Source organism: Olea europaea, chromosome 15, assembly GCF_002742605.1.
Source record: "Olea europaea var. sylvestris chromosome 15, O_europaea_v1, whole genome shotgun sequence".
In the NCBI taxonomy this organism is placed as follows: Eukaryota; Viridiplantae; Streptophyta; class Magnoliopsida; order Lamiales; family Oleaceae; genus Olea; species Olea europaea.
Genome location: NC_036251.1, coordinates 9,688,080 through 9,699,107, shown reverse-complemented (window position 1 = coordinate 9,699,107; position 11,028 = coordinate 9,688,080). Strand labels below are relative to the sequence as shown.

The 11,028-nt window shown below is 33.3% G+C and overlaps 1 protein-coding gene across 3 annotated transcripts; it reads right to left on the bottom strand.

The window, feature by feature from the left end:
* Positions 1-671: 671 nt before the first annotated feature.
* LOC111410068 lies at positions 672-6,270 on the bottom strand. 3 transcript variants are annotated; one of them, XM_023040236.1, is made up of 4 exons: positions 5,924-6,270; positions 2,815-4,216; positions 2,380-2,405; positions 672-1,700 (listed from the first exon to the last, which is right to left on the bottom strand). In XM_023040236.1, exons 2-4 carry the CDS (start codon positions 3,938-3,940, stop codon positions 945-947), a joined length of 1,908 nt encoding a protein of 635 aa, XP_022896004.1. In that variant the 5' UTR covers positions 3,941-4,216; positions 5,924-6,270; the 3' UTR covers positions 672-944. The 3 variants fall into 3 exon arrangements, with proteins under 3 accessions (XP_022896004.1, XP_022896002.1, XP_022896001.1); XM_023040234.1 differs by having other exon boundaries at positions 2,650-3,951; positions 5,924-6,268; XM_023040233.1 differs by having other exon boundaries at positions 2,650-4,216; positions 5,924-6,267.
* Between the last annotated feature and the right edge of the window lie 4,758 nt (positions 6,271-11,028).

Below are 11,028 nucleotides of genomic sequence, written 5' to 3'. Positions count from 1 at the left end.
CCCGCTAATCTTGAAGGAGACGGTATTGAATACTAAATTTATTTGAAGGTGTTAACACTTATAAATATGATGTAGTAAGTTCTTCTGTATATCTACCACACGTAATCAAACATCGAACATAAGTCCAAATCCATTACCTGCTAAATTACTTGATTACTTTAATCATCATATGTCTAGTAATGCAGCATTTAGAAAAAAGTTCAGAAGAAATAATTGACTTCTAACAAAAATATGAACGACGATGACCAGTGGCATCTGAGATTGCAAAAATTGCAAAAACCTATTAACGCCTCCGATTAGTATTGTAACTTCAGAGTCTTGCTTTTAGTGCATGTAAGAGGATTCGCCCGAAGTTAAAAATTGATTGAAAGAAGATACTTTAAAAGCATTAATGTGCATGAAGAATTAACAAGACGTTCATTTCCGACTATAAGATAAGTATACTGAAATTGCATATCATCATGTAAATGACATTTAATTTAATCATATTAATAAGTTTTGTTATTTATAATAATATATTTAATTTTTTTGAAAATAGCTTATTCAAAATTTAAGTAACCCGTCCCAAGCTCGGATATAGGAGGAGTGTTTTATCTTTACAAAATAAATAAATAATAATAATAAAAATTGGTGGCTCCCCAGCTCGATCCATTGCCATCTCTGCACCAATGTAACTAGCAAGTTCCATCAAATAAATAGATAGATGCATTCTGGTGACCCAGTGGCCTGTTCAAAAAGCAAATTCGAAAGATAATTTGGACAGAAATTACAATTACAGTAAGCCAACTGAAAAGAAATGGAACACTCACTACCGAAACCCAGGCTAGATCTCGAAAACTCCATTATTGGCGTTTCACTTAAACCTTGCTCCCGCCTTCAGAAGCACCATTTGATGAAGACTTGTCGAACCAAGCATTGATTCTAGCTAGCAAGCTTGAGTATCTTCAGAAAGCCCGGGTATTCCAAACCACGAAAGAACCCCTGTTCTGAAGTTCACACGGTCGAAAACCGGTCATGGCCTTTCCCATTAATGCCATAGCAGCAACGCTTGGAAACCTCTTTTCATGGAGATTTTCAAGTGCTTGTGGCTCACAAATCCCCACGGATTTAGACTTCTTTTGGGTAATTGTTGATCCATTACATATCCACCTTTTTATCCAAGCATGAGAAAGTAATGAATCTTCATCGATTTTTATGGGGTCCACATTAGTGAAATTGCCTTCACCCGATATGTCTCCAGTCTTATCCGACATGATCAATTCTTTACCACAGCAATTACCTGCTGTTGGGTCCAAGCTAGTCATGCCGTCTTTACTAAATTTTCTGAAGAACCTGCTCATTTTTTCATGAGATGGGTTTTCACCCAAGTCTGAGATCTTTGTGCCATGAGCTGGAGGATTTGAAGTGCTCAATTTGAGACGCTTAACCCATCTGTAGCTTGGATCAATTTTTAGTGCACCGTCTGGAATGGCATTAGACTTCAGATTACTAGGGTGTGTAGCATGGGCCACCAGCACATCCATGTCCAAACTTTGAGTCCTTGAGGAGCTAGGCCTCGCCTTATCTGTTGAGTTTGCAGCAGCCGGCGCCAAGGCAGGAAGCTCCAAGTTCCTATTAGGTAGCATGTTTGACCAGCAACATCCAACTTCCGAGGAAGCAATATGAATCTGCGATGGTAATTCCGAGTCCGTTCTGATAACCTGCAACATATTGAGACTGATGTAAGGCTGGCTCACATACAATTGCATTTTCAAGTATAGTTTCATACATAGACGTGAACAGTATTTGCCTCAAAAAAACTCAAGGTGAAGGCTGCTGAACAGCATCCAGAAATACGGTTTTGCAAAAACCGTGAATTAGAAATAGAAGTTAAACAAAATAGTTGAGATACATGCTCAGCCAATTGATTTTCTAGTTCTGGATTGACCTTCAGTCATTTCACGAACAACTTATGAAATGCACTGCTAAACAGTTGGACTCCAGGAATAACGAGATCAAACATTACAAGCTTTCAAGTTCTTCATAACATGCAGAGTTCCAAATGGGTTGGATATCTTTCCAAAACTAATGGACTTATCATCAATTATCTTGTCAATAAACTGAAAGCAAGACAATTATTTGATATAATCACACAGCTCCCCAAGTACTTAACATTTGAACTATCTGCTGGACATAACATTTTCCTGCCTAAAACTTGATATTAGGCAAAGAATATTATATCAAAACACTATTCACCTCGAATTTCCAGATTTTCTTACTGAGAGATTATTCTGATGCATGCCATGCTAGATATTTGATAATCGAAGAAAAATGCAGATGGAGATCTCAAATACAGATAAGATACATGATTAAGAAGAATAAAAGACATAGCCAAAGTACCTTATTTGACAGGGTGGAATTTGCAGCTGCACCAATAAAAAATATAAACATTTTAATAGAAATTTAAAATTTGTGTATTTCAAAATAAACAAGCCTAAAAAAGTTCGAAATAAATTATGAATGTTAATTTCACACTACAGCATGGCAATTTAACTTTTGACGAAAAATATCAAACTTCAAAATAGTCAATCATCTATACACTAGATATTATATAAAAATTCAAAACTAATCAGCAGAAATTCCTGGTGAGAATTAATATTTAATATGTACCAGAAAACTGGTTCTTCTCCTTGAAAGAATCCACATCCATGGCATCAGTCTCAGTGGATGATTCATTCTTAACAATAACTTTAGAAGCCTTAACGCCTTTAACATTTTCTTTCCCTTCACTATCTGTTGAACTAACTAGAGCTTGAAGCTTTACTCCTTGCTCACCTTGACCATAATATGGTGGTGACAGGTTATGAAAATCCCTGGATTTATTTCCGTTGAATACAGTAACCACTCTTCTGTCTCTGAGAAAATCATTTTCTTTTGACGAATTGACATCAGTCCTTTTTGTGATTAACAGACTGTGAGTTGTCTGAGAAAACCTGGAACAACCTCCAGGTTCTCCTTCTACAGAATCCACAGTAGTGTATATTCTCATTGTCTCGGCATCATCCACACAATTTGGCAACTTTTCTAGAGAATAACAATCAGTGTGTGATTTCTTCAATTCAGTTTTCTCCAAAGCACTGGACTGAGTTGGAAGTGGTTTCATACCAGATAACTTTTGCATCTTCAGGAACGGCTCTCTACCAAATGCTGACAAGTGACCATCACTCATGGAGGGAGCATCAAGTGACGTGGGTGTATCACTCTCACTGAAATGAGCATTTCTGGAATTTCCTGATTGTGAGTTGCTGTCTATTTGTCTCCCATAAACTGAAAATGCTGACTTCCTGAGAATATTATGATGTTCACGCTCTAGAGTTCTCAGGCTAGCATTAGCCAATTGATTGTAAGAAACTATAGCAGATCTATCAATGAATGAAGAAATATCTGCTTTTCCTTTGTTAAACTCATATTTTCTGTTATCAAATCCATATGGCACTATATGTGATGTTGATCGAACAAAATACTCATGGGAAGGCTTTGATACTGCAAAGCTACCAAAAGAAGGCCCTAATGCTTCATCAGCTCCTTGGTAATGCTTTGCTTTGGAACTACACCCACTATACTTAAAAGGACTAGTCGTTGGGATGTATTGACAGCCAAACCCCTCATTTCTCGAGTTCCTTGAGCTCGTGCCTGTGTTGTCATTCATGGTCTCAAGAGTTAGAGTTTCAGTTTCTCTAAGTCTTCTCACAGACCTAGAAGCCTCTAATCCAATCGTTGGATGATATAGCATAGTAACGCAATCAATTTCTTTGTTTCCAGAAGCATTAGATTTATGATTACGAGTTTCTGCTGTTACATTATAGCTTGTCCGTGTCCAATGAGACATCCAAACAGATTGCATAGATCGTCTACTCCTCTCATTGGTATCATTAAATGATTGGGCAATGTGATCCGACATGATGAGTTAAGCTACAAGTTACAAGACAGCCTTCAGAACTTCTCAGAGGTTCATGCAATTTGACCAGATGAAGAAAACTGTGGATACAGATTTAGGTAACAGTGGCAAGCAGAATATTTGTCCTCAGAAATCTAACAGATTATGCATCATCAAGTGTGTAAAATTTTGTCAAGAAATTACGACTAAATGAGGGTTCAGTGGTGGCTGTCCAAAACCAAGATGAACTGTGCTTAGCTTCTATGCTTCAGGCTTCAAAGGAACTGGAAAAGACTGAATCTAAAAAAGGACAAATATGGTGGCTTGGTTAGCCAAAAAGTTGCAGTAACTTGACATAGACTGTGATAATTAAAAGATGCATACCATGTTGTAATGGCTCATAATGCCCAAATCGAGTCAATGACAAGACATTCAGACGAACCTAAATAACTCTTAATTTCTTTGAGTTCAAACTACTTACAGGAGAATTAAAAAATTGAGCCAACTACAAGAAGTAGAGGTAGTTAAGCTTTATTCTCAAATCCCAATAAAATCGACGTTAATTACACGAATCATTGTTTGTTGACATCATATATTTTGCAACTGCCTCACTCCATCTTAATTTTCATCTTTCTTTCACTCTTCTAACCTAATTTTTAAGGTTGTGTCACTATTGTGAACCTGAGTTTCTTCATTTCTATCTAACATATACTAATAACCATTTAAGTCGTATTTCTTTAATTTATCCTCAGGTGGAGACCCCTCCACTTTTTACCAGAGATCCTTATTTCTCACTTTATTCATTCTAGTTTTATTTTATATTCATATTAAGATTCTCATTTGGGTTAAATTCATCAATACTAGATACCAAGAAATATAGCTGGCTTAATAAATTTTCATGTAGAACTTATCTTTAATTTAGCGAGTATACTCTTATCACATAAACTCTTCAATCAATTCTCTATTTCATCCATATACTTTGATTCTGTACATTGTATCCTCTTCATCATCTTCAAGTCATCCTTCCTTCTTAAACGGTCAAAACTTACATACCTAAGCCAGTCGCTCAATGAGATAGATCCTCCATATATTTTCCTACCATCCATCATCACACTCCTAAGGCATTTAATTACCTGTTTTCTCTAAATCAATAAGATTAAATAATAATCCCTTTTTTTACTTTGCCCTTCCATCATTGTATGAGATATGTAAATGACTTCCCCGGCACATCTAACTGGCATAAAACCAAATGCAACTTGAGACCTTTAATACCTCAATTTGTGTCTAATATTTTCATAGTATGGCATTGCAGTCCATCGATCCAGAAAAGATGAAGTATTAAATTCTTAGACAAACAAAACTTAGTGAAAGAACTGCTATAAATAACAAAGAAAAATATATATAGTTCATAAAAATTGTGAATTCAAGTTTCGGTTACCAAATTTTTCCAACAACAGAGCTTTTCGTGACAAAAGTCTGTTTTATATCCCTTGGAATTTCTCAATCCTAACACCCAAACACAGTCACATTGAAAAAGGGGGAACGAAATACAGTTCCAGTAAAAACCTCAAAATCCTTATTTTTCGATTAAATTCATTTTCACCTCAAATATCTCTCAATACGTCTTCGATATTTGACATTAGAGGCAATTCGGCTGGTTTAAAACTTTCTTAATTTAGGCCCCGTTTGGTAGGAATTTTTTGCCCAAAAAAATTGATTTTTTAACCGTTATTTTATTATTCAAAAGTAATTTTTGACTTCTTCTCTTACACGTGGACCCACTTTTCTTCTGACGGTCAAAAATTCAATTTTCAAAATCCCTACCAAACGGCCCTTAATTAGCAAGCTATAATTCAACAACTGAAGTGCAAGAATACACTGCAAAGTAAAAAATAAAGAAATAAATATTGCAAACACATCCAACATCAACCAATCTATAACTAACGATTTATATTTCTAACTTCTCCGTTAAAGATATAGTAATGACAATTGAAGATAAACCTGTACCAGTAACAAATTTACTCCGCAAACACGACAGAAGACGAAGATCCAGAAGCAAAACTAAACAATTATCCTCGAATGATTTTCGCGGTCAGTGCACAGAGATCGAACTTCTTCAAAGTCTTTTCATTGGATTGGAGAGGACTAAGAACAAAATATTAAATTTATTATTACATCTCAAAGGCGATCTGTGGCCACCGCTGGCTCTCAACAATAAACACACATTTTGCGTATGTGGAAAACGATACTTGTGTATATATCTATCTATGTTGTGTCCCTGTACACAGTATAGAGTAGAGAAGACTCAAGGAAAAAGATAGAAAGAGAATGGAGGCTGAAGGCAAAGCTTCCTAGCCGAAGAAGCCGTGGCTCTTCAACATTTTAAGTTGACGGCCCCATATTATATGTGCATTGTACACTTTTGTTTACATTAAGTTACATGACAAATTGTGATTTAACAATTGGATAATGCTGGTGTACATACAGTCTTACACTCCCCTCACATCGTGGGAACCCACGAATATTTAATTATATGTGGACTCCTCTCTATGTGAAGAGGGTGTAAGTATGTGTGTTCATTATTGTGTACACATCCATTCAATTTTTGACAATGTGCAAAGGTATGTACAAATGATAAATTCCAATTTTTTAATTGGTACTGTGTACCAAACATATTGATATTGTACGCCTTTTTGATAGGTGATTATAAAGCGCTAAGCAAAATCAAACTCATGTTTGATAATCATTATTTTTAAACTCTTTTTTCTATATACTTAGACCTTGTTGGAGATACATTATTTAACAAGAATGCATTTTTGAGTAGTGTATTGTTAGGAAATGTGTTGTTAAAAAATAAGGAAAAATTATGTCTAAATTCATCAAATGGAGGCATAATTTTTAATAGTGAGTGGACAGAAAAAAGTTGACTTTATCTCTCGTTTGACATCTTTTATTGTAATTTAATTTATTTTTCATACTCATTTTCAATTATAAATTCACATTATAAAATATTCTAAAAGTAAATTCAATTTTTCTACATTTTAATCACTCATTTTTCAAAAAAAAAAAAAAAACTATTCAAAACAATATTTTTTAAATTATAAGGATGTCAAACAACGGGATTAGTAATATTTAGAGATGGCAATGGGGCGGGTTCGGGGTCGGACAACTTTTTGTCACATTTAATTTTTAATTTTTTATATTTTTTTTATATTTTCAAAATTTCGAGTTATGTCATTATTAGAGAATAAGATACAAATTAAAAATAAATTTTTAATGGGTGAATTATTTAGAAGTAAAATTATTTTTGATCTTTTTTTTTTTGCCTTCACAAGCGTGGCATCCTCGCCCCACGTTCAGAAAAGACAAAAAAATTTCAGAATAAAAAACATTGTCTAGAATTTCTCTTAGATTCGAACTCATAGCTGATGGCACTCAAAACAAGTACATGTTCAAGCATCATTAACCAACTCCTTATCAATCTCAATTCATTCCCGCCCAACCCTCTCTGTCGGGACGAGGCGAGACAGGACGATTTTTTTTGCCATCACTACTAAAATTTTATTTAATGGACTTTTCGAGGACAAATATCTGAGGCTAAAAGGGGAAATATCTTCGGCCGATTCAAATGTGTTAGCAAAAATTACGCCGTTTCGGACGAATTGGCAGAATTAACTGATGGCTCGCACCGGCTGAAAGTTGAGCCGATCAAGAAAAGGATAAGAAGTTGCTTAATGGACAATGACGATTAAAAAAATGAGTCAATTAGGTACGTTAAAGAGATTGTTTGGCTAATTATGTTGCCACGAACCCATTTGCTCAACCAGAGATGTGTACATTGGCTCCTTTTCATCCACGTCATTTGTATGTTCAAATTCTCTTCATTAATTTCAATTTATGACAAGATTGAAGGTAGGGCTCGTTTGGTAAGGTGTTTATTTTGATTTTATTTTTTGCAGAAGATTTTTTTTTTTCTTCAAAAAGTTATCTTAATCAATTTTATTTTTTTTTTCAAAAACTTTTCTACTCAAATAAAATATTTCCTAAAAATTATTTAAATGTGTTTAAAAGCACTCTTAAATTTAGGGGTGGGCGCGGGTCGGTTCGGTTCGGTTCTCTTTAGAACCGAACCGAACCGAACCAAACTTTTCGGGTATCTAGTAAATGGAACCGTCGGGTCCAAATATAATTATGGAACCGTTCGGGTTCGGTTCCATTCGGTTCGGTTCGGTTCGGATAGGTTCCGTTCCGTTCGGTTCTGTACTATAATTAAATTTTTTAACATTTATAACAACGTTATATAAATACGACTAATGATACATTCAATAGTTTTGGAATGTCAGAGATTAGTAAACTACCTTATTCAAATGATCGCTACGATCAAAGCTTCAGTCCGGGAAAGTCACGGCTTCGATCGGAGGTCAGAGTGTCGACCGACGATTGTATAAGTTTTGGAATATTAGATAGGCTGCGAGAGTGAGTGCGAGAGTCGAGACAACGTTATGCACTTTATTGTAGGTGTTTAGGGTTATTTAGTGGATTTGATCTTGTTTGGCTAAAAAATGAAACAATAAAATGGGTAATTGGGCCAAAAATTAAAAATTAGAAATGAAACAAATTATTGGACCAAAAATTTGGATTTAGAAATGATTAATTTGTTAATTTGTTTAGAAAAAATTAAAATTAAAATAATTTGATTTACTCAATATAAAAAAAAATTAAAAAGATTCGGTTCTTCGGTTCTTCGGTTCTTGGTCTAGAACCGAGAACCGAACCGTACCCGTCGGTTCTCAATTCAGATACCCGTTCGGGTATTTAATTTGACAAGAACCGTCGGGTTCGGTTCGGTCAGTTCGGTTCGGGAGATTTGCCCAGCCCTACTTAAATTTTTCAAAAGTTAAATAAGTTCTAAGCACCTATTTGACAACCTTTCTGAAGAGTTTTTCGAAATTTTGAACAGTGAGTTTTTGAAGAATTTGTGGTGAAAAAGTAAGAAAAGTTTTAAATTTATATGTAAAATATCTTATTATTTGAATGTGTGATTGAAAATGAGTATGTCAAAAAAAAAAGTTTCAAATAGGGGTTAGAAAGTTTAGATGATCCTAATTGGATAATTATGCATTATTTTTATTTAATAAAATATTAAACTTGTATATAAAACCTCAACTCGCATGTAGTTAAATATAATTTTCAAATTTATATATCTATTGGAAAAAAATAACTTTTGAGTACGATTACATGACCTCGATTTGGGATTGCAAAAGTAGATTTCCATTCACAAATAGAAATCTTTTTCATAATAAAACTAGTTAAGTCAAAGATGTGAGTAGAGAAATTTATCTACCACTCTTACAGCACACCACACAAGATACACATGCTTATTTTCGAGAAAAGTAGCTTCGATGAGTTCCTTGTTAGGTATCGCGTGATAAACTTTTAATAAAAGTTCGATAAATTTTGATAAAAGTTGATTAAAAATTGTGAATTTAAATATATCATGAAATTTATCTATCAATCTTATTGCACACCACACAAGATGCACATGCTTATTTTCGAGAAAAGTAGTTTCGATGAGTTTCTTGTCAGGTATCGTGTGTTAAGCTTTTAATAAATGTTCAATAAATCTTGATAAAAATTAATTAAAAATTGTGAATTTAAATATGTTATCTAAACTTAAATTTGACCAATTGAAAAGTTAATAATATTTCCGTAAAGTTTTTATTAGACAAGCATTGAATGAAAGTGAAAAAATAAAATAAAAAAATGAATCAACCTTATCTGGGAGATGCAAAACTTGCCTTTTTTTTAAGCGATATAAGCTAAAATTGCATAGATACAACTTGTAGAGCTTGTAAAAGAAGAAAAGAAATCATTTTCGTCACGACTTAAAAGCTTCTCTTCATCCACGTCATTTGTAAGTTCAAATTCTCTTCATTAATTTCAATTTACGACTAAGATTGAAGGTGGGTCTTGTTTGGCAAGATTTGTATTTAGATTTTATTTTTTGTAGAGAATTTTTTAAAAAATTTATCTTAATCATTTTTATTTTTATTTTTATTTTTGTAAAAGCTTTTTTACTCAAATAAAATAGTTCCTAAATATTATTTAAACGTGTTTAAAAGCAATCTTAAAGTTTTTGAAAGTTAAATGAGTTCTAAGCACCTGTTTGACAACCCTTCTGAAGAGTTTTCGGAATTTTGAATAGTGAGTTTTTGAAGGATTTGTGGTTAAAAAGTAAGAACAAGTTTTGAATTTATGTATAAAATATCTTACTATTTGAATGTGTGATTAAAAATGAGTATGAAAAAAAGAGTTTTGTGTGTGTGTGTGTGTGATTGGAAGGTTTAGATTGATCCTAATTGGACAATTATGAATTATTTTTATTTAATAAAATATTAAACTCGTAGATAAATTCTCAAATCACATGTAATTAAATATAATTTTCAAATTTAATTAACATTTAAAAAAAAACTTTTGAGTACGATTACATGACCTCGATTTGGGATTTCAAAAGTAGATTCCCATTCACAGATGGAAATTTTCTTCATAATAAAACTAGTTAAGTCAAAGACGTGAGTAGAGAAATTTATTTACGAATCTTACAGCACAACAAACAAGATGCACATGCTTATTTTCGAGAAAAGTAGTTTCAATGAGTTTCTTGTTAGGTGTCAAGCGATAAACTTTTTATATAAAAGTTCAATAAATTTTGATAAAAGTTGATAAAAAATTGTGAATTTAAATATATTATCTAAACTTAAATTTGACCAATTGAAAAGTTAATAAAATTTTTGTAAAGTTTTCATCAGACAAGCATCGAATGAAAGTGAAAATAAATGAATCAACCTCATTTGGGAGATGCAAAAATTGCTTTAGGTTGTAGAGCTTGTATAAGAAAAAAGAAATCATTTTCATCAGGGGCGGAACCAGGATTTTAGTTTAGTGTGGGCAAAATTTTTTCAATGCCGAAGTTCGAGGTTTTGGTCATGGAGTTAATGATGATAAAAAAAAAATAAAACAATATTACGACAAATATTACGACTAAAAAATCACAAATATTGGAAGCAACTATCAAAATCCAGTGCAATTCACAATTTCACATAATCAATTCA

Bases quoted from the DNA above. Each gene is read 5' to 3' on its own strand.
- LOC111410068 (XM_023040234.1), bottom strand. From the start codon at position 3,940: ATGTCGGATCACATTGCCCAATCATTTAATGATACCAATGAGAGGAGT. The intron at 2,406-2,649 runs GTACATATTAAA...TTATTGGTGCAG, and splicing joins GGAGAAGAACCAGTTTTCTG to CTGCAAATTCCACCCTGTCA. The intron at 1,701-2,379 runs GTACTTTGGCTA...AATATGTTGCAG, and splicing joins ATTCCACCCTGTCAAATAAG to GTTATCAGAACGGACTCGGA.